General features: G+C 38.5%; 1 protein-coding gene across 6 annotated transcripts in view; it reads left to right on the top strand.

Annotated features, from left to right (window-relative positions):
* Positions 1 to 18,659, top strand: part of LOC112316864 (armadillo repeat-containing protein 3) — a 75,583-nt gene extending 56,924 nt beyond the window's left edge. For 5 of the 6 annotated variants that reach the window (XM_053923365.1, XM_053923368.2, XM_053923366.1 and 2 more), the window contains 6 exons: positions 2,580 to 2,677; positions 3,364 to 3,465; positions 3,885 to 3,989; positions 10,689 to 10,889; positions 12,773 to 12,935; positions 18,356 to 18,659. In XM_053923365.1, the coding sequence (XP_053779340.1) occupies positions 2,580 to 2,677; positions 3,364 to 3,465; positions 3,885 to 3,989; positions 10,689 to 10,889; positions 12,773 to 12,935; positions 18,356 to 18,562 (876 nt within the window). In that variant the 3' untranslated portion in view covers positions 18,563 to 18,659. Of the gene's footprint in view, positions 1 to 2,579; positions 2,678 to 3,363; positions 3,466 to 3,884; positions 3,990 to 8,456; positions 8,537 to 10,688; positions 10,890 to 12,772; positions 12,936 to 18,355 lie in introns of those variants that run through there. The other variant, XM_053923369.2, reaches the window with a different exon arrangement.
* The last annotated feature ends 3,838 nt before the right edge of the window (positions 18,660 to 22,497 follow it).

Genomic DNA, 22,497 nt, shown 5'->3' with positions numbered 1-22,497 from the left:
AAGTTTCAGAGAAGATATGAAAGAAACAGCATTTTCAGTTTGGAGTTCTGTTATTTTCAAGGTTCTGTGTTAGTGATAAGGACAGAAGTATAAGTTTTTCATGTTATTAATTATAATCTAATTGAAATTCATCAAATTATAATACTGGATTTAAAAATATAATGTGGAAGAATATTGTTTGACTTAACTGCATTTCTGATTATGATTTTTAAAACAATATCAAGTGCAATTCAGTGTTAATGCTGAAAGAAATGGGAAGCTAAGAATTAGGATCTTGAGGCCTTTTTGATATTGCTGCTGAAGCCAGCATTTTCTACCTCATCTGGAAACTAAAAGCAATAAGAATGGGGAAAATTTTAAAACCCACAAATACCATTTTAGGCAAAAGTAGGAAACAGATATGATCCACAGACCTCAAAAAAAATTAAGAGTTACTGCAAGTTGCTGAGATCAGGCAGAAGCTGTTGAAAAAGAAGAATAAAAAGGAAAAAAAAGGAGCACAAGAGAGCTAGTAGTGGCAGATCTCAGAAAACACCATAAAAATAATATATATATTATTTTTATTATATATATAATATATATATATATAAATATACTTCCTGAGGTGATAGGAGGACTCAGAAGCACAAAAGTGAAACTGTTCCAGGCGGGTGCAGGACCTCAAGAGCTGGGGCGAGCAAGGCTGGCAGTGGAAGCCCTCCTGAGCCAATTTGGTTCAAAGAAGCAGGGGAGACAGGGCTATGAGAAGAGTCCCATAGCTAAGCCATATTTGCAGGAAACACTCTGTCATGACAACAGAGTTAGAGATATATTTTGCATAAGGAAAAACAGCTAGGCTAATACTTTAGTTCCTCCTGCTTCCCTTGACTGCCATCACCATCCATAGCGCAGGCACAGACCCCCATAATGCGCGTAGAAGCCCCTGAGAAATCATAGCTCCTAGAAAGCCCATCTCGCTGATGAATACTTTTAAAGACCTGGCACCACAGTAGTACAAAAATGTTTTAAGAGAAATGAGAGGAAAGAACAGAGAAATCAACAATGAACACATCATGAATATGTTGCCATGGATCAGAAAAAGGGGACAAAATGTATTTGTTCATGAGTTTTTTAAAAAGTTAAGGAGACTGTATACTTTATAAAGGAGAATTCTCTGATGCATTCATTCAGAAAATATTAAGTTTCTAATATCATAGGCTTTGAATACGTTAATGAACAAAAGAGACAAGGATATCTACTCCCACAGCACCAGTGGGAAAAGGCAGACAATAAACAATAAACATCACAACTAAATAAACTACATCACACATTGACAGAAGAGCTATGTGGGGGTGGTGAGTAGAGCAGAGGCAGCATGGGGGGCTCTGCGGTGCTGAGGAGCACTGAGGGTGATGGTTGTCATTTTTAAAATTGTGATCAGGGCAGCTTCACTGAGAGGTAATACCTGAGCAAAAACTGGAAGAAGGCGTGGGCCTTAGCCATGGATATGTCTAGGGGAAGAGCTTTCTAAGCAGAGGAAACCAGTGCAGAAGCCATGTGGTGTAAACACGTTTGGCATATTTAAGAAATAGCAAAGTCGGTGTAGCAGAGCTGAGTGAACCAAGGGGCAGAACAGTGGAATCTAAATCAGGGAGGTAAAGACAGACCAGATCATGTAAGTCCTGTAGACCATCAGAAGGATTTTGGCCTTTACTCTGAATGAAGCAGGAAACCGTGGCAGTTTCTGGGCAGAAGAATGACATGATCCATTGTTTTATTAATGATTTATTTATGATCTGATTTTTATTTTATTTTATTTTAGTATTTTATTATATCTTATTTTATTTTATTTTATTTACTTTACTTTATTTTATCCTTACCAGAGAATATGCTTATTGAATTTTTAGAGAGAGGTGAAGGGAGGAAGAGAGAGTGGGAGAGAAACATCGATGTGAGAAACAGATGTAAGAGAGAAACATCAATGCACCCCGACTGGGGACCAAAACCCTCAACCCAGGCATGTGTTCTGACCAGAATTGAACCCATGACCTTTCAGTTTATGGGACGATGCCCAACCACCTGAGACATGCCAGCCAGGGGATCCATTTTATTTTCAAAGGATCATGACAAGTATCTTGGATGAGAGGAATCTAACTGTAATATGGTTGGAAAAAGACCTCAGAAGGTGATGTAATCAAACCTTCTTCATCAGGCGAATGAAATTACCAGTGTAGAGCCTTATCTAGCCTACTTTCAGATAGCCTTACTACATTTTTTGTAATCTGTTTAGTAATTAGTTACTCCTACAGACAATAAGTTCTCCCTAGTTTATATAGATTTATAAACTGAAATACTCTCGGGGGCCAAACTGATAATTATAGTGTGAAACAGCTGAGAATAAAGCAATAGAGGTTGTGGGGAACTGGAGAGATGTACCCTGCCCAAAGGCACAGTGTCCACAAGCTCCAGGGTCCTAATTCTAATTGTGTGTGTGTGCGAAATTACACACCTCAACCAGTTGAGAACATATTCTATCAGCACTCACATTAAAATGTATAACCCATGCTGATATTACTTTTCAATCTTTAAATTATTTACAGATAAATCCTGGCACCAAACTTCAGCCTTTGAAGGATCTCTGCCTGGAAGAAGCAAATGATCTACGTACTATACTCTTAGTTAACAGTAAATCTGATGTGTGAGTCTTTGTGGGAAGCAGGGACATGGGAAGCACACATTTTTTTGTTTACCCATCATCATGGGAACGTGTAAAGATTCCCAGGATGGATCTTTCCTTTCCCCTGTGTATCAAGTGCTGCCGTGAAAATAAACACTGATCCATAAACTCCCAGCCTGACATAGTAAAGTCCATGGAAGAACCGCCACCGTGGTTTTCCTTTGACTCCATGTTACCAGTGGATTCCAGACGTATTTCAGCAGCCACCGTTTCTTAGTCTTCTGGTAACATGAAGTAATTGAAGAAAGTATTAAGAGATAGGAGCAAACCAAGGTGAATTATGTTTACAACTCTCCGGAACCGTGTGCAGGCATCCAAGCACTACACAACGTTTTTTTATACATATAATAGGAGGTAAATAGGAGAGCTAAAAAGCATTCTTTAAATGGTCACATAGATTTATATATCTATATAATACATTTTATGTGCCACATTTTATAAAAGTATTTCCTATTCTAGTTCATGGAAAGCTTTATAATATTTCTTGTCTTATCATATCCTCTCCTCTATGCTTTTAAATTAATATGTCACTGTTAAAATCAGCTCTAAATATGATTTTCAGAAAAAAACTGTTTTGTAGGGCAAAGCCAATCTTGAGAAGTTAATTATTTTCATTTGTTCATACTTTCATATATGTAAAATTATAGTTCTCCACCTGCATCTACGGAAGATAAATCCTCAGACATTGTCTATGGGCAAACTATTTCTTCTACATCTTCTTTAAGAAGAACAAGTGAAGAAAAGACCAGGTAAGAGAATGATCTTTCAGCTATACTCAAATAATTCTCCTCTCTATTTGGGAGTAAAAGAAATTTAGATTTTGGTCACCATTCTTAGATTCTTCTTATAATAATATAATTTCATAATTGGCTTTTAAAATTGCTGTGGAAAAGATCTCCGGAAAAGCTGCCAGGGTACCTGGTCTGGCACGGTGTCCACTGTGAGCCCACAGTGAGGTCTTGCGCACATGACTCGGTGCCTGTGAGCGAGCTTCCTTTCCTGACCTGTCGATGGAACACTGCGTGGTGGCCTGCTTCGTAATGGTGAAAGGAATCAAAGCATATAAAAAAGGGAAAATGCCTTATAAAGTACTAAGTGCCTTGTAAATATAATGGATTGTTATTTTCCATGTGATTCAAATCGGTTGTGGTTCTTTTCACATGACAAGAAAAAATAGTGCTCGGTTTGGATCTCCCACAGAAGAGAAATCAGAACCTACTTCTGGACGAACCACTGCTCTTAGTAAAAGTGCCACTAAAGAAAAAGGATCAAGGTAAGAAATGTGGCATTTGTTCTTCTTGTAACTGTAATCATGTCAAGTTTTAATTACCCACCAAAGTTGGTGAAAGGGAGGGGTGGCTTTTAAATAGGAAGATTTTCTTATGGAATCAATATGTTGAACTAAGCAGGACTCATGAAATGTAATTAAAATTAACTTTATTTTTGTCTCTTGCTGTCACTGAAACTTATCCAGAGGGAGTTTTTCTCCTGCCTTTGGGTGAGAACTCAGGTCACTCTGATCATTATAAAGCCCAACAGTGACTTTAATTCAAAAATGATTACGGAAACAGTCTCTAGTCAGTCATTGAAAGTCCAACCCCGTGCAGTGATCAGCTTAAGATGAGCTCTCTGTCTCCCCGCAGCAGCTGCCTGGCCCCTCTCTCCCTGCTTTCCGAATCCACATCCCCCCCCCATCTTGCTCACTGAGATCTCTGACCCTTCAGGAAGCTGCAGGAGAGAGACAAGTGAAACAGGACCAACTTCTTATTTGGTCAAAAGATTTATAATGTAGTTTTGTGCTTTTTAGGCCTGGCAAATTTACTTTCTACTTGTTGATTTTATTTTTAAATATATTATTTCTCTTGTGAACTCTCTCAGACTCTTCAAAAAACCATTGGACCTTCTACCACAGTCCATGACCCTTCAATTATTGTTGACTGAAGCCCCTCAGAACCACTGTGGTATTGGACTCTATTTGACACTGATGTGGAGCATATACTTTCTAAACTGAGACTGTCCCCAAAGGTCCCTAAGGGTGTTTATTTTCTATTTCTCACTTTATTTTGTACTGTTAATCTCTGTTGCTCACTGTACTGCTCTCTGCTCCTAATCTGCTGCTATTGTTCCAGCCCTGTTCGCCCTCCCTCTCCCTTGTCCTCCTCCTGCGGCCTCTCTGCTCCTCCCCTACTGGACTGAGTGACCCCTTGAGGACAAGAACGTGTTCTGATCCACATCATTTTGCTTTTCATTGCCAGTATTTAGCACAGTGCTTAGTTGGCATATGTAGGCACTCACATTTGTTCCAGATAGAAATCTGAACTTTTGCAGGAAATGGTTATTTTTGATAAGGCTTCTAAATTATATGCCTTGAGCAAATAGGTTATCTTTTTCTTGCCTGGTTCCCTCATCAGTAAAATGGAAAAAGTAAAAACTGAGCATCTGCTAGGTTCCAGGAATTGTCTGAGCGGGAGAAATATGGCAGCGAACAAAAACTTCCACACTCATAGAACTTACATCCCAGTGGAGAGCCAGACAACAAACAAAATCAACCACAACCACACACACATACACACAATATATATCCTCCTGAGCCCAGAATAAATCTTATCTTCATTTGGTACAATGCTTCCTTCTTATCCTGTTGGAACAGATGGGATGGAAATAAGACACTTAATGGAATAGTTTCATTTGACATCAAATTCCTTGAATTTCTTATTTTTATCACTCAAGTGGAATTCATTGAATGCTATTTGGTATTGTGATTATTTTTCACACACCAAAATTTTCCTACCTAAATTTAAACTCCAGTGAGTTGGATTAAGCATTTACATTTCTCCCTCCAGCCTTGTGCCATAGTTTATACAGTCAACTTGTTAATGATATCAAAAAGGAACAAGTGATTAAATGTTGGAAATATCAATACACAATTTGGGGCCAGACGCATCTCTCTCTCTACTCACCTACCTACCTGCTCATTTCCCCATGAAGATAGAAAATATTCTTATTGTTTTGGATCCACACAGTAAATCTGATTTCTGAGGCAGTTTTGCTAGCCTCGTCAAGAAAGATGGAAGTTCTGCTATCTTTAATCATGAATCAATGTTCTTTCTGAGGATTAATTTTATAGGAGTTAATTTTATAATTTCCAGGCACTTGTTTACATTTTTGTTTAGAAGTGAAGTTCATGTAGGCATGGAAGCCCTTATTAACACAACTTGGCAGCCTTCATGGGAAAGAAGTCCTACTGAAGTACTTCTGGTTATAACAGCAGGACAGTACCATTTAGGTGTTCTGTTAAATTATCTATTTTTTTTAAATAAATATTTTTCTTTTTTCCTTTATTTTATTTATTTATTTTTAGAGAGAGGGGAAAGGAGGGAGAAAGAGAGGGAGAGAAATATCAATGTGTGGTTGCCTCTCATGTGGCCCCCCCTGGGGACCTGGCCTGCAACCCAGGCATGTGCCCTGACTTGGAATCGAACTGGTGACCCTTTGGTTTGCAGCCCGTGCTCAATCCCCTACACGTGCTACACGTGCCAGGTCAAATTATCTATTTATTATTATTATTTTTAATAGTTCGCTTTTTATTGTATTTTTCCCGTTACCATTTATCCCCCCACACCCTCCTCCACCTCCACCCACGCCCCTCCCCCACCTGGCAATCACCACCCACAACTGTGCGTGTGCATGAGTTCTTTTTCTTTTCTGCTCGGTCCCTCCAGCACCACCCCCAATCTCCCCACCCCAAGCTGTCAGTCTGCTCTCTATCTATGAGTCTGTCTCTATTTTGCTTGTTATTTTTAGTCACTCAATAAGATAACCCTCCTCGGTGGGCTTTGTGGGTAAATGATTTTTCTTACTCTGGGCAACATACTCAGTGGGAAATATACCTCTTTGTTTTATAGGTGGCTCTGTGAAATCATGGGGATGAGCTTTCCAATCTCATAGACTTATCTGGTAGTTTTATTTTATTTATTTATTTTTATTTAATTTGTTATTGTTGTTTAATTACAGTTGCCCCTGTTACTGTGATTTTAGAAAGCACTTAAACTTAACTCTGCTTTCTACCATTCTAATTGACCACTTAGTAGTGTTAGTTCCTAATTTACAAAAATCTTACTATGTATGTGAATATGCTGTTTATCTATTTTACAGAAAAGGAAAAGGTTAAGATGATATAGCTGGGAAATACTAATTTTTGCTTAGAGACTTTTTATTACATTGTATCTTAGATTCACACAATCCAACGATTTTATTCAGGCTCCCACAGTTTTACTTGCAACGTGAGTGTGTATTTAGTTCTGTACAACTTTTTCACATCTGTAAGTTCATGTGTCTATGACTACAACTGAGGTAATGAACAGTTCTATCACCACAAGAATCTTTCCTATCTAATTGCTTCAGCGCCATTATTCAAAAGGCTATACTTCTTCCACTGAATTGCTTTTGTACCTTTGTCAACAATCAGTTGAGCATATTAGTGGGTTTCATTCTGGGCCCTCTGTCCCGTTGCCTTAACCTGTGTTTCTGTCTCTCTCTGTCTGGATTACTGTAGCTGTATAGTAAGCGTTGATATTAAGGAGGGAGATTCTTCCCACTTTATTCTTCTTTGCTAAGACTGATTTAGCTATTCTAGGGCCTGTGTCTTCCCATATAAATTGTAGTGTAAGATATTTTTTATGTTCACAAAAAACTCTGCTTGAATTTTTATAGGAGTTACATGAAACCTAGAGATCACTTTGGGGAGGAAGTACCTATTTAATATGTTGCATCTCTAAATCTATGAACATAGTAGGTATTATCATGTATTTCGGTCTTCTTTGATTGCTTTCAACAGGATTTTTAATATTTAATACACAGATTTTTTATATTTTGTGAAGTTTATACCGAAGTATCTAACTTTCTTAGACCAATTGTAAGTGCTTCCAAACTTTTTTCATTTTCACGTTTGTTGTTACTATGTAGAAACACAATTGATTTTAGTATATGGATCTTATATCTTGAAACCTTGAAAAACTCACACGTTAGTTCTAGGAGGTTTCTTCTTTCTTTTTTGTTTTTTGGTAAATGCCTTGAGATTTTCTACATAGACAATCATGTCATCTGCTTTGCTTTTAGTTTTTTTTTTCAATCCTCACCTGAGGGTATGCTCATTGATTCAGAGGGAGAGGAAGGAGAATCAAGAGAGAGAAACATCAATCAGCTGCATCCCATACATGCCCCAGCCGGGACCAAACCCACAACACAGGATGACGCTCTAACCAACCGAGCCACACCAGCCAGGGCTGCCTTTAGGTTTTGATAGTCTATTTTTGATGTGTCTGGGAGTGGAATTCTTTGGGTTTATTTCATTGACATTCATTAAAATTCTTGGCTATGTAGATTTATGTCTTTAACCAAATTGATGAAGCCATCTCAGTCCTAATGATCCTTTTCTTCTGTACTTCATCTTTCGCTTCTTCTGGGAGTTTGATGACACCAATATTAGATCTTTGTTTATTGCACAACAAGTCCCCGAGGCTCCGTCAGTTGTTTCTTCAGCCTGTGTTCTTTGTGCTGTTCAGATTGGATAATTCATACTGATCTATCTTCAAGTGTGTGGATTCTTCTGTTATCTCTATTCTCTTAAACCCATTCAAAAATTATATTTTGCTAAGTTTTGGTATTGTTTTTTTATCTCCAAAATTCTATTTTATATCTCCTATTTCTTTCTAAGACTTTATAACTCTATTTATTTCAGGAGTATTTGTTACTAATTGCAGCATTTTACATCTGCATCATCTGGGCCTTGATGTCTATTGATTGTCCCCTCCGCCCCAGCTGTCCATTTCTGCCCCACCTACCGGTCTGGATGAATGTTTCTTCTTTAACTCCTTGGTTGTTGGACTTCTATACAGTTTGATTTTCTGGCAGTTCTGGTTATTTTTATTTTTAAAATGTTGTTGTCCTAAATAGAAAAAAAAAAAGGAAACAAAATATAACCAGAGACATTGAAGTTAAGAACAATCTAACAATGGATGGGGGGAGTGGGGAGGGGACAGTGAGGAGAGGGGATTACAGGAACTACTATAAAGGACACGTGGACAAAATCAAGGGGGAGGGTGGAGGTGGGGGAGGGAGGGGGGTGTGGATGGGGTGGGGTGGAGGGATGGGGAGAAAAGGCATACAACTGTAATTGAATAACAATAAAAAATTAAAAATAAATAAATAAAATGTTGTTGTCCTTCTTTTGGTGGTGCAAGGAGGCAGTGTGTATCTACCTATGCCTCCATCGTTGCTGGAGTTCCATAAACAAAATTTTATGGTTGCTTTCCTGAGCTCCTTCCTCTCCATGATCTTCTGTGTCTTTTCTGGTTTGTTGGGGCTTCCCTTTTGGAACTCAAGCCAAAAGCTTTATTCACTTTACCCTGACATACTCTTGCCGTGACTACATCCGTATCTACTGCCAAACAGCAGGAAGACTGAGTATAAGGCAGTCTTAGTCTCTTAGGGACCCCGATGCCACCAGTGCGACCACTGTCACAGGACTTCTTAGGGGCTGGAGCACAAGAGAATGGAGAAAAAGAAGGAAACAACGAGGGCTTTTCTCCACTTTATCTCTTTCCTATTTCTCCAACAGGCTTCTCCTTGGCTTTCACTATCTGTGCTGATGCCCACTTTCAGATGTGGGCTATGTTTCGTTCAGCTTGTAGAAGAGTGGATGAAAATAAACAAGTTAAGCTCACCAACAGTTCAGGAGTAACTCAATGTCTTCTCTGGTCTCTCAGCTACTGATTATTTTTTGGACTCTTCAAATAGCTATTGCATATATTGTCCCCAGGTTTTATGCTTGTATTAAGTGGGAGACACAGCTTAAAGTGTGCTTATTCCATGTTACCTGGCAAAAGAACCCACGCCATTGTTTTTGTTCAACTCATTATCTAGAGACAGTCAGTAAGATGTCAATAGTGGTTCAAAGAACATTTGAGAAGCTAGGTATTTAATTAAGAAATGTTAGAAAAGGATTGTCATGTAAAAAACCATTCTGTTGGATATTAACCATCCACTAGAACAATAAACTGTAACCTTCGGAAGTATCTTTTCCACTGACAGAAATTTGCATCTTAACTAAACAAAAATCTATACGATCACTAAGTTACTTAGAGTAATTTGTCTAAGTCAGGAACTTTTAATTAATAGTATATTTTAATTAAACACTCTCTTTACTGTTTAAGTACATTCCATTTTTCCCAGTAGAGAACTAAGTACATTTTAAGGGGGTGTGGGGTGGTGAAAGTGGGCAAAGGAGGGATAAATGGGGACCGAAAGAGAGAGACTTTGGGCGATGGGCACACGGTGCAGTGTGCAGATGATGTTTTGTTGAATTGTACACTTGAAACCTGTATGGTTTTATTACCCAATGTCACCCCAACAAATTTAATAATACAAAAATAACTAAGTACATTTCCCCAGATAAACTTTTCGTGAGTCTTTGCCCCTTCATGACATGAATTCCATGCCATCCTTGTTTTGTTGTGCTTTTTTCTATGTTTTGGATAATTTTTCTTAAAAACTGTGATACAAATTCTTCCTTCAGAAGGTGTCAACTGAAACAAGAGATGATATGAAACCAGCATACTGAAATGTTTGGGCAGGCTCAGTGTTTAGTCTGATAGACTTCCTGATAGGGCAACCTATTTTTTCTCAACTCAGTGTATATTTATTACATACTTATGATGGGCCAGACAGCTTGCAATGCAATTGTACAGAAGACAAATAGATGGTTTTCATCATATATTTCAATCCTGTAGTGTTCTCATGAAAATTAATTTCTACTGCAAAACATAGGAACTCTATCAATGTCATTGAAAATTTGACAACTATGTGGTGTGGTCACTGAGGTATAAATGCTATATTTCTAGGGCATTCTTCAGATTAACTCAGAGCACAGTGAGTGCTTATTCATTTTGATTCCTGTTGTTTACTCTTAAAGGAAAGGCAAAGGAAAGAAAGAGGAGGAAAAGCTGGAGGAGGAGGAAGAGGTTACAGCAGCACAAAAATGGGCTGGAGAAGGAGGCCCCTATAAAGAATGGTACCCTCCCTCGGATCCCGACTTCTGTGCTTATGTGTATGAAGTGACCAAATCAATACTTCCCATAACAAATACAAAGGAACAGGTTGAAGCTCTTGCAAAGTAAGTTGTCTATACACACATACACATTTTCAATTTCTGAAAAATATTTTATCGTACCGGTTTGCATTTTTAGCCAATTTTCAGACAAGTACACCATAATAAAGTTGAACTTTATTGCTCCATACCTCTGACTGAAGCAGAGACGCAATGAACTAAAAAATTTTTTTCTCAATTTCTATATTAGATCAGATTTCTGCCAAGAATCAGAACTAGGAGTTAGAAATTGCTTAAAGAAAAATGCCTGTGCATATGCCAACTATGCTTTACAATAAATAAATAAATAAATAAATAAATAAATAAATAAATAAAGGTAAAAATGCTCATCATTTTCTCCTGCTAAACCTTGAAAAATATCTTTCAATGTGATCCTGAAGAACTTATGAATGAATCAAAAGTTTGAAAAGTAAATCATTCATTGGGAATATAGGGTGCTCACAATTTAAGGAAATTCTATTGTGGATTATTCGTAAATTCACAAATTGTTTACTAATACAAACAACCATCTCCCATTTTTATGTTTCACATTGCTCTAAAGTGGGAGTGTGAGCATACTGAAATGTTTGGGCAGGCTCAGTGTTTAGTCTGATTCCACTAAGAGAAGCTGAGAACTTAACTTGGTAGCTGTCAAGGAACAGGAGTCACTGGAAACGGAGGATGCCCTCTTGACTGACACCAACCAGCAGGTGAGCTACTGGATTGCGCAACAGCTGCGGTCTCCGAGGGAACTTGTATCTACTCCAAACAGACAGACGTGAGCTGCAGTCATCAAACCTGAGTGTGACAACTACAAGAAGCCCAGCCTCCAGACTGTTGACTTCTTATCAGGCAGAACGTGAAGAAGACATTTTTGGCTACCAAAGATTTCCTCGTGTCCTTGAGAAGGGATGACTTAAGCAGAACTCTGGTTTAGCTGATTTCAACATTTGTCAAATTTTCTCATGCTTTGTTCCTATTAGAAATATTTTTTCATCATTCCCAAATAATGGTTTTTAACCTGAGCCAGCATCAGGATGGAGACACAGAGATTTGTCCCCGTGCTTTCAGCTGCTGGCCTTCATCACAGTGCCCTGGGCAGTAAGACTGCGGGTCCGGTCAGAAGCTTTCTGCTCAGCTCTTTCTCTTGTTTTCACCATTGTTTTTTGCTCCCTTCCACATGCAACAAGGGGAAATTCCCTCTTTGAAATATGCAATTCTGACTTTACTCTAAGATGCAGTAGCTTCAGTCTGCAGAGGATTTTTGCAGGTGCGTTTCCTGATTTCTTCAGGGAGAGCTTACTATTAGGAGAAACCCGCAGGCAAAGTGTACCACGGCCATCTTGCCTCTTCACCTGTTTCTCATTTATCCTTTTTGCTTCTTCCTCTCTCCTGACTTCAGTGTTATGTAAACGTATGCCTTTCACTAAGTTTAAAACATAATGAAATTTAAAAGAAAAACATTATAAAACTTAAAAATATTTGGAAGTCTAATGGGAAAATTTCTATGTGTTTGTCTTGTCTCTGAGTTTAAATTTCTTGAAAGAAGGACCATATGTTAGTACAATGCCTTGGATTTCAGACATTTACATATACTTTTCAAGAATATGATAAAATTCTAAAACTCCACTGATACAAATTTAGTGATACTGATTTGTATCTTATTGGGAAAATTAACATTCATTTCTCTCCATGCATTTAATAAAATCATTAGAATTTCAGTTTATATATGACATTTTGAATTCAGTAAGCCTAATGTTAACCTAATTACAGTAAGTACATTTTAAAGAATAAAGCAAACAATAAAATCAGAGGAGTATAGTTTTTATAACTACACACATAGTTACACTCAAAGTGTCCAAAGTGAGAGATTAAACTTGAGTGATTTGATCTCAATGTAATTGACACAGGTATGTGGCAGAAAAAATGGGCGGTAAAATTCCAAAAGAGAAACTACAGAATTTTGGCTGGCAACTTCATATAAGTGAAATAAAATTTCAACTTAAATCCAATGTTGTGCCAATTGGACAGATCAAAGAAGGAATCTTCTACCATCGAGCTTTGCTTTTCAAGGTATTTAAGATGTTTTGTCTCATTTGCCATTAGGTAAAAATGTTTTCTCTTTATCATAATAGAGCGAGCTAGCTGCCAACTGGATAATATTAATCCTATCACTTAGATTTGAGATATATATGTATGTGTATACACATTCACAGAAGTACATATATATTCACAGACTATTAAGAGCATATTCATTTAACATTTATCACACCAACTATAGGCCAGGGCCTCTTCTAGGGTCTGGGAATAGAGAGACACTAAAGTGACTGTCCCTGTATACAAGGCATACCTAAGCCAGACTTGTGGGTTCTAAGGGGATGTCAGGGAAAGTTTCAGGAGAGAAAATGATATGTTAGAGGTAACATAGGATTTCAACAGGTAAGAAAGGAAGGCAAGAGTATTCTAAACCAAGTAGACCTTTTATACAAAGTAACAGATATGAGTCAGTGGGCCATTTGAGAAATGTAGAACAGTTTGTCTGGATGAAGAAAGAAGGACTGGGTGAAGCTAAAGGACCAGATCAGAAAGCACCATGTGAGTAGCCACCAAAAGCAATTGAGGGGAAATGAACGGGCAACGTTATTTTCACAGACCACTCAGGCAACGGAATGTGGGATGGACGAGAGCAGGGGCAAGAATGGAGACAGGAAGACCAGTTGGAAGGTTACTGGAGCAAGAAGTGTGGGTGACCTTTACTGAAGGCACAGTCGAGGATGTGAAAGAGGGGCTGAGTTTAGAGGGAGATTTAAGAGGTAAAACTGAAAGGAGCTGGTGGCTGCCTGGGTGTGGTGTGAGAGAAAACAGGGAAGAGCAGAATGACTTCTAAGCTCTAGGAGGGGCAGCTGGTAACAGTGGCGTCATTCACTGAGGTGCAGTACGCTGGAGAAGGATCGGGATTAAGAGATCTTTGTTTTTCTCCATCGTATCCAGTGTCTGTCACATAATAGGTGCTAAGAAAATGGTTTCTAAACCATAGACTGAATGTATAAAATTCTTATCCTTTCCCAAGTACCTACAAACCTCACTACATCCATGCATATGTTGCCTCCAGTCCCTAATTCTATTTATAATTCAGATGTCAGTCTTTCCTAACTCCTTGGATTCTTGCTCTATCAATTCTCCTTTCCTGTCTTTAATCTCTTTCTCTCTCCTAGCTGTTTCTCCTTTAAAATCTAAAATTAAATCCATGCTATATAAAGAGTAAGTATATTTTCTTTTCCCATAATATCCACAACCACTACTACAGCTCCTATAATTATGACCACCCCCGTTTTTACCTATGTGCCAGGCGCTCGATAATATAATTGTAAGAGTCTCAAAAATGCCAGGGGTGAAATGACTCCTTGTTTTAGAGATAAGAAAACAGATATTTAGAGAAGAAATTTACCTAAGGTCAACCTGAGGTACGATTGGAATGAGAACCCGTGCTTATCTGAATGAAAACCTACGATAATGGTGCTACCCATAGACAGTTCTCATTCCAGGTCAAAACCAAGTCATCTCAACTCTTTGTCCCTCCTTGGTGCACTGCGCATTTTTCTTCTCAAGTCACTGCAGTATGGCCTTTGCTCCCTGTTAAGAAGGATGAGAGTGATCTATTGTCTGTCTTACTTGATAGACAATAGAATTTGCCATTGATCATTCTCTTTCATTGACACCATTCTCTTTAGTAACTTGTCCTCTCTTACTGCTTCATCTTATCTCCTTTGGAGACCTCTTTTCCTCCACTGCTCTCTTAAACATTGGGGTCCTGCAAGGCTCTGATACAGGCTCTTCTCTCTTCTCTACCTATGTACTTCACAGGGCGAGGCCATCCTTCCCTATGGCCTTAAATACCACCTACCTTCCAGATACTTGCCTCTGTCCCACAAACATCTCCTGACTCCAGATTTGTGTATCTCCTCACCCTCTAGCTAGATACACTTAAGCATCTCATAGATACCATATTAGTCTGCTTGGGCTTCTATAACAAAATGCCATAGACTGGGTGCCTTAAACAATGAGATTCATTGCTCATAGTTCCATAGGCTGACAAATCTAAGATCAAGATGCCAGGAGATTCAACATCAGATGAGGGCTCGCTTCCTGATTTGCATCTGCTGTTTTCTTAGCACGAAATCACCTGGTACAGAGAGAGTGCGCTCTGGTCTCTGCCTCCTCCTATAAAGGCACTAATGCCATCATGGAAGCTCCACCCTCGTGATCACATCTGGACCTAATTACCTTCTAAAGGCTCCACCTCCAAATACCATCTCATTGAGGGGTAGGGCTTCAATGTGTGAATCTGGGGGTGAACAAATATTCAGTCTACAACATTATGTCAAACTGAATTCTTTTTTTAATGTGAAATTTTCATTAAAGTTTATTCAATAATCAGTATTATACCCATTTCTATTAAGAAAAGAATATTTTACATTGACCATTCTTGTGAATGGAGTCATCAGTGTCATTCAATCCACTTGGAAGCCTGAACATCAGTCCCAGTACACCGATGGGTTTACTGTTGACAGGCAAATGGAACACATCAAACTGAATTCTTTACCCCCACATTTCAACTGAGTTGTGCAATTAATTACCCAGGCCTTGCCTGCCCACCAATGAAATTCTCACTGTTAATTTAACTCATTGATTAAGTCCCTTATCCTTCACCCCTCCAAAATCTTTCACTCATCCTACATATATTAACTTTGTCTTTCCCACTTTCTTCCATATTTTGGCTTTATTTTTTGCTTGTTGGCAGCCTAGATGAATTGTCCACAGACCTTATAATTTGCTCATTAATTTCCCTCATTGGATTTCTTGCTCTATCAATTCTTCTTTCCTGTCTTTAATCTCTTTCTCTCTCCTAGCTGTTTCTCCTTTAAAATCTAAAATTAAATCCATGCTATTTAAAGAGTAAGTAATTTTCTTTTCTCATAATATCCACAACCACTACTACAGCTCCTATAATTATGACCATCCCCGTTTTTACCTATGTGCCATAGGTAATCCTCTTACCCCTCTGCCTAGCCAGCCCACCAGTCTGATTGCCTGTCCTTTCCACTAATGACACTCCAGCTGCAGAACATGACAGTGAGGATTGTCATAGCGGATTCAGGGTGTCCATGGTGGGTGGACTAGCAGGCAGCCTGGCCACCTTTTTCCAGCTCCTAGTCACAGGCTTCTCCTGTTTTCCTCAGCAGCTGTGCCCCACATCGGCCCTTCTTTCTAAGCCATTGCATCGTCACCTCTTCTCTAAGCAGATCACCTGCTTTCTCACTTCACAAAGAAAAAAGGAGACTTTCAGATTCATCTCAGCTGCAGGTAGTGTCATTCTGAGGTTAAGAACTCAGCCTCCTGAGACAGAGTCCCTGGCTCTCACATTGGGTCACCACCTACTATAACCTTGGGAAAATTACCTGACCTCAGCTTTACTCTCTACAAAACAGGAAACACAATAGTATTTCTTTCACTGGGTTGTTTTGATTATTTAATGTGCCCTGACATAGAGTAAGAGATCAGTTATTTTGGAAAAGATAATTATACAGGAGTGGGCAAAAGTAGGTTTATAGCTGTGAGTCTGCCAAACACAGAGTTTCTCCTTATATTATTATTTATTAATTGTTGTATTATTTTCCATGTGAACAACTGTAAACATACTTTTGCAAACCTCTGTATGTTCATGTTGTTTCTCTCTACCCCACTAGACTATGAGTGTTAAATGATTCTAGTACTAATTCCAACTTAGGAGGGAAGGTGTTCCACACATCAAAGCAATTTTCCGACAACAGTTGGGTTTCTACAGTTCAGCTCAATTCTGACACTGTCTGCCCAGAGATAGCACTGGATTCCACAGCATAAGGGCTCAGTCTCACAAGACAGCTCCCTACTCCACTTCAGATGCCAGTCACAAGCCTAGATTATCAACTGTGCTTCTGACTGCCCAGCTATAGATCAGAGGTTCCAACAACCCCATCCTTGGGTTCAATTAATTTACAAGAGCTGCTCATAGAACTCAGGTAAATATCGTACCTCTTAGATTACAATTTTATTGTAAAAGAATGTAACTTAGGAGCAGCCAGGTGGAGAGATGAATATAGGTGAAGGTGTGGGGAATCCATGACCTCAGGAGGGCCACTACCCCAAAGCTCTACCTGTTCACCAACCCAGAAGCTTTGGAACCCTGTCCTTTAGGGTTTCTGCGGAGGCTTCACATAGGCTTTGGCCATTGACTGGCTCAACTTCCAACCCCTCCTCTCTCTGCAGAGGTACTGGGAGGGAGTAAGACTGAAAGTTCCGAACCTCTAATCAAGTGGTTGATTCTCTGGGCAACCAGCGGTTATCCTCAGGTGAGGTCCAACAGTCATCTCATTAGCATAACCAAAGACACCTGTATGGCACTCATCACTTAGGAAATTCTAAGGATTTTAGGAGTTCTGTACCAGAAACCCTGATGAAAACCAAAATATATTTCTTATTAGAAATCACAATATCACAGGGTGCTATACATTCAGATAAATCACATTAATACATGAGTATAGAGATTATTGAAACAACACAATTCTTGCCTTCTAGTACCAGGCACGTTTATTGAGTACTCACTCTGTGCCAGCATTCATGCTCTAAGTGCTTGACACGTATTAACTCACTTCATCTTTATAAACCCCCACGAGGAGGGTGGTTAGACTGCCGTTTTCCTCATTTCACAGATGAAGAAATGGAAGCACACAGAGGCCCAGTCATTTGCATAAGGTGACATCAACTAGTAAGTGGCAGAGCTGAAATTCAAACTCTGGCAGTCTGAGCCAACTCTCTTATCCACTATAATGTGGCTAAGAAGTTTCCAGATTATTTTAAGGCTACTTTTTAAAAAATAATGTCAAGATTAAGACAAACTGAAGAGACAAGTCCCTGAAAACATAAGCAACCCCTGAGAAGGGGGCAGCAGGCAGCCCAGGAAGGACCAACCACTCACAATTTCGCTCCTGCTCTACAGCATCTGTCTGTGTACATCACCCAGAATAAATTGGCTAGACATAGGTCCCCACCCATTTGGTCCCTCCATTCAGTCTCACTGTGTATCACAGCCAGAGAGCGGCCTCGGCACATGGAAATATTGATAGATACACCAGTGCTGAAAGCCTGTGGAACAGCTTTTCTCCAAAGACATTATCAATCTTTGCTGATACAATGTGGTGGGACTGCCTGAAAAACGTCACTTCCTAGCAGGACCTACACAGAATTTTAAATCTACAGGATCTTGAGGAACAAGGAAACGCACCACATTTTATCGGCTCCTATCACAATATCCCACATTTTTTCAGCCTCCTATCTAAGCACTTCTTTGCAAGAGTTGCATATTTCACCTTCAACCAAGGTGGGTCTTACAACTAAGGATTTCCCCCCACCCCCTCCCTCTTCACTCTTGGTTGATCTCGTGTTTTCACCCACAGGCTCTGGCTGATAAAATTGGCATCGGCTGCTCATTGGTTCGAGGGGATTACGGAAGAGCGTGGAATGAAGTTAGGCTGATGAATGAATCTCAGAAGGGAGTGATTGGGGGTCACCGTCCTGAAATATACATTGTTGACCTCATGTTCCATCCAGGTGGACTGATGAAGCTAAAAAGTAAAGAAGCAGATCTTTACAGATTTCTCTAAAACGATCAAATAAACACAAAAGGGCTCAAAGAACAAGAAATTTATTCTATGCACTTTTTATGAAGTTCACAAATTAGTTTTATTTCTTTAAATAAAAGTATTAGAAAGCTTTTCTCTGTGTAGAAATGAGGAAACTTGGATCGATATTGTTGTGCTTCTGAATCCAGGCTTTGGCAAATGCCTCATCTGATTAGATCATCATATGCTTCCTGTTCCTCATGAAAAGCTTATTATTGTCAAAATTAGTCCGCCGCAGGTTTCCTAAGGACCATCTCCGCCCTGTGGGACTCCTGCTGTAAAAACACTCAGCTGCTCATCCCAGACGACTCTGCAGCCTCATCACTGTCATTCTTCGTGCCCGGAACACGTCAGGAGCACTTGGTTAAATAAACTCAGTGGCGTTTAATGTCTTCAGTCCCCTTTCTCACTTTCATAGAGTTATGATTATTTATGGTTTGAATATAGTATTACAAATTGTAGTATTGTAGTATTACAAATTCTAAATTTTTTGTTCACATTTTTAAAAACTTATTTAGGACAATGTTTAAGATACTTCATTAAACTACAAATATTTCTAAAAACTATTTCCATAAATTGTTTTTGTCCTATCTATGTTGACTCGGAAATATACGTCCAGTTAAGAGCAATTCTGTTTGGCCTTTACACATTTTTAATGCTGGGTGACAAAAACATTATTTTAAATTTAAATAGTTTAAACATTCTTCTTTTCTGGAACACTTTGAAATATAGAAATGGAATAAATCTTTGCTGAGGAATTGTGCACAAAACAGAGCAAACATGCATTTCAAATAGTAAGAGAGATAAAAATAAGTAATACGATTAATCTGATCAAGTATTTCTTTCCTGATCAGACTTTAAAGACTACCTGTTTAAAGTTTAAAAGTTTCCCATTTTACTAGACTTTTAAAAGTGAGTTTGATTTTAGTAATTAAGGCCAAGATTTTTCTGTATGAACCAGCTTTATGCAGAAAAATTTCAAAAACTATAATTCATTTCAAAATAAAGTTATGTATATCAAATAGTGTGGTAATTATATTTATCATAAATTTCATGAACTAGCACATGGATTAGAGGATACAAACTCTTCTAAGCATTTTTAAGTCTATTTTGATCCAGGAAGCATTTAGATTTCAAAGATATAACAAAATGAAAACAAATGAATATTGTATAATTTCACTCTATATGTGGAAATAAGCAAAGTGGAGACAGACTCACGGATACAGAGAACAGAGTGACAGCTGTCAGAGGGGAGGGGGATAGGGGCTGGGTGAGAAGGGTGAAGGGATTAAACGAAGAAAAATAGAGAAAGACTCATGAACTATAAATATTTCTAAAAACACCATGGACAACAGTATGGCAATTACCGGAGAGAAGGGTGGTGGAGTGAGGGGTGGTAGAAGGTGGTAAAGGGGGATAAATTGTGATGTAAGGAGACTTGACTTGGGGTGGTGAACACACAGTACAATATACAGATGATATAGTGTAGAATCGTATACTTTTATTTACTAATGTCACCCCAATAAGTTAGATTAAAATAAAATTAAATAAAACAAAATAAATAATAAGTGAAAACCAGGCATAAGTGTAGGAAAAAACGTTCAACATGGTCAGGAATAAGCTTAGAATTCAAATGCACCCATGAAAATCTTATGCAGGAAAGAAGGGGACCACTGTAATAGCATAATCAATAAAATATACTTTAAAAAAGAAAAAAAAGAAAATCTTATGCATGTTTAGAAGTGAGTGAAAGTTTGAGACTGTGCTCTCTAGCAGCCCGTGTGGAGGAGATACTCTGTTACATGATGTACAATCAGGGCCACTATGTGAAAGCACAGAGCAGTTTCTCAGGAGGAGCAAAGACCAGGGAATTCCTCTCTGGGAGCTTCAGACAGATCACAAGTATAATACAGAAAGTAGCCTTTCTGAAAAACAACTTCCTGGTAAGTTTTGGAAAGAGTTTTATAGGGCCCGATATCACAATAGAGTGGGGGAGAGGCTCCGTGCAGAGCCCCCGTGCCATGGTCCAGGCAGACAGACACCACAGCTTTTAGTCTGGCACGTACGGGCCAAAGAAATCTTGTTCATCTTCGAGACACTGCGTGTGCCGCCTGTCTTAACTAGAGCCTGGGTAATTATTAACAGGAATGAGTTTAAATTCTGTTCCCAGGTCTTTGAAGTTTATTGTGTTACCAGTTTAGAGTCATAAAATGTAATAATAATCCAATCTAGTATAACAGGAAAACATATTCACAACAGCAACAAAAGCTATAAAATGCCTAAAAAGTAGATTTAATAAAAAATACATTTTAAAAAACAAAATTTTAATGAGATCTTAATAAATGAAGATACCACTTTCTTGATTAAATACACATTTAGTATAATTTCACATAGAATCTCAACACATTTTCTTTTCTGGAACTTGACAAATTGTAAAATTCATCTGGAAGAATGAATGCATATGAATGCCAATAATATTTTGAAAAAAAGAAGGCGGAATTGCATCCATCGTATATAAGAATATATATTAAAAAGCAATAATAAATAAATTAGTATGAAGCAGGCATAGACATAGAAAAATACTAAGTCCAGACATAGCTTCTTTTACCCTCTGGGGAAGTGATGGCCTATTCAGTAAATGACAATTAGAAAATTGTAATCTTGGCAAGTGGAGCTCCTTTCTACTTGTGATTAAAAAAAAAAAAAAAAAACCTAGAAGCCACAGAACATAGTTGACAAGTTTGGCTATATAAAACTTTTAAATTTCTGTTCAAAAAATACAGTATAAGCAAAATTATTTCTGCTCAGTAAAATAAAATGTGACCAAGATTATAGGCAGGGAGAAAAATTGGCAACATATGTAAGAAACAAAATGTTCAAATCCTTAATAAAGGAAGAGCTTCTACAAAGCAATGAGATGATCCAAGGGGTTCATCTTCTCCAAGACGGATCAGGATGGAGAAGATGATTCTCTTGGAGAAGAGGCAAAAAGACAGTTGTATTTGAATAGAACATCTATACAGTGGTAATAGTCCTTAAACCTCAGTAGCTCAGCACGGACGTCTTTTATCACCTTACATGTCAAACACAGGCCCGTAGAGAGCGTTCTGCTCCACACAGCCACTCAAGGACCCAGGCTGACAGCAGCCCCTCGATCTGTGCTGCCCCATCTGAAACGCACGGCCTCCATCGCCGCAGTGGGAGGAGAAAGTGCTAAGGATCTCCTTGTGGAATAACATGCTATTTGGTCAGCACTAGATCCAGGAAATGTGGGGCAACGTCTAGAGCTATGGAGAGCTGAGTTAGAGACCTGTCGCTTAAAAACTGCGGACACTGAAAAGTGTTGTGGTTGTGAGATTTCAAAACAATTTATACAAAAGCTACTTGTGAGTTTGTCAGAATCAAAAGCTACAGTTTCTCTTCTGGAGATCAAACCATTTCATTAAAATTAATATCTAATTTTCAAAAATTGCTATTATTTAAATGGAGAAATAAACAATTCTTTTCAAAGCCTCCAGCCTTTGAGCAGGTGTCCTAAGTGAGGATTCCAGTTTGCACTGTGCTTTTAGTAGGTATATTTCAGATTTCCAAAGTATTATTTCCTTGTCAAAGAAAGAGCATTGTCATCTATGAAAATTACTTCTCTGGAAGCTCAAAACCATATGTTAAATCAAATGGATAGTGCCTCTTCTTTTTATTGACATAGAATTCTTTAAATGGTAACTTTTTTCTTTAACGAGATATTACTAGAGTATTCCTCTGCCAAGGGGAATACTCTAGTCCACACACTGATGGGACTTATTTGCTTTAACCGGCTGAATACTAAGGGTAGGATAAACTGACTCTAGGAAAACTAAATGAAAAACTTCACTTTGCTATATTCTTAGAGGAATACAATAGCATCAAATCCTTTACCT

This window comes from Desmodus rotundus, chromosome 4 (genome assembly GCF_022682495.2).
Source record: "Desmodus rotundus isolate HL8 chromosome 4, HLdesRot8A.1, whole genome shotgun sequence".
Classification (NCBI taxonomy): Eukaryota; Metazoa; Chordata; class Mammalia; order Chiroptera; family Phyllostomidae; genus Desmodus; species Desmodus rotundus.
Note: the sequence above shows the minus strand (reverse complement) of the source record. Positions and strands in the feature narration are given on the sequence as shown.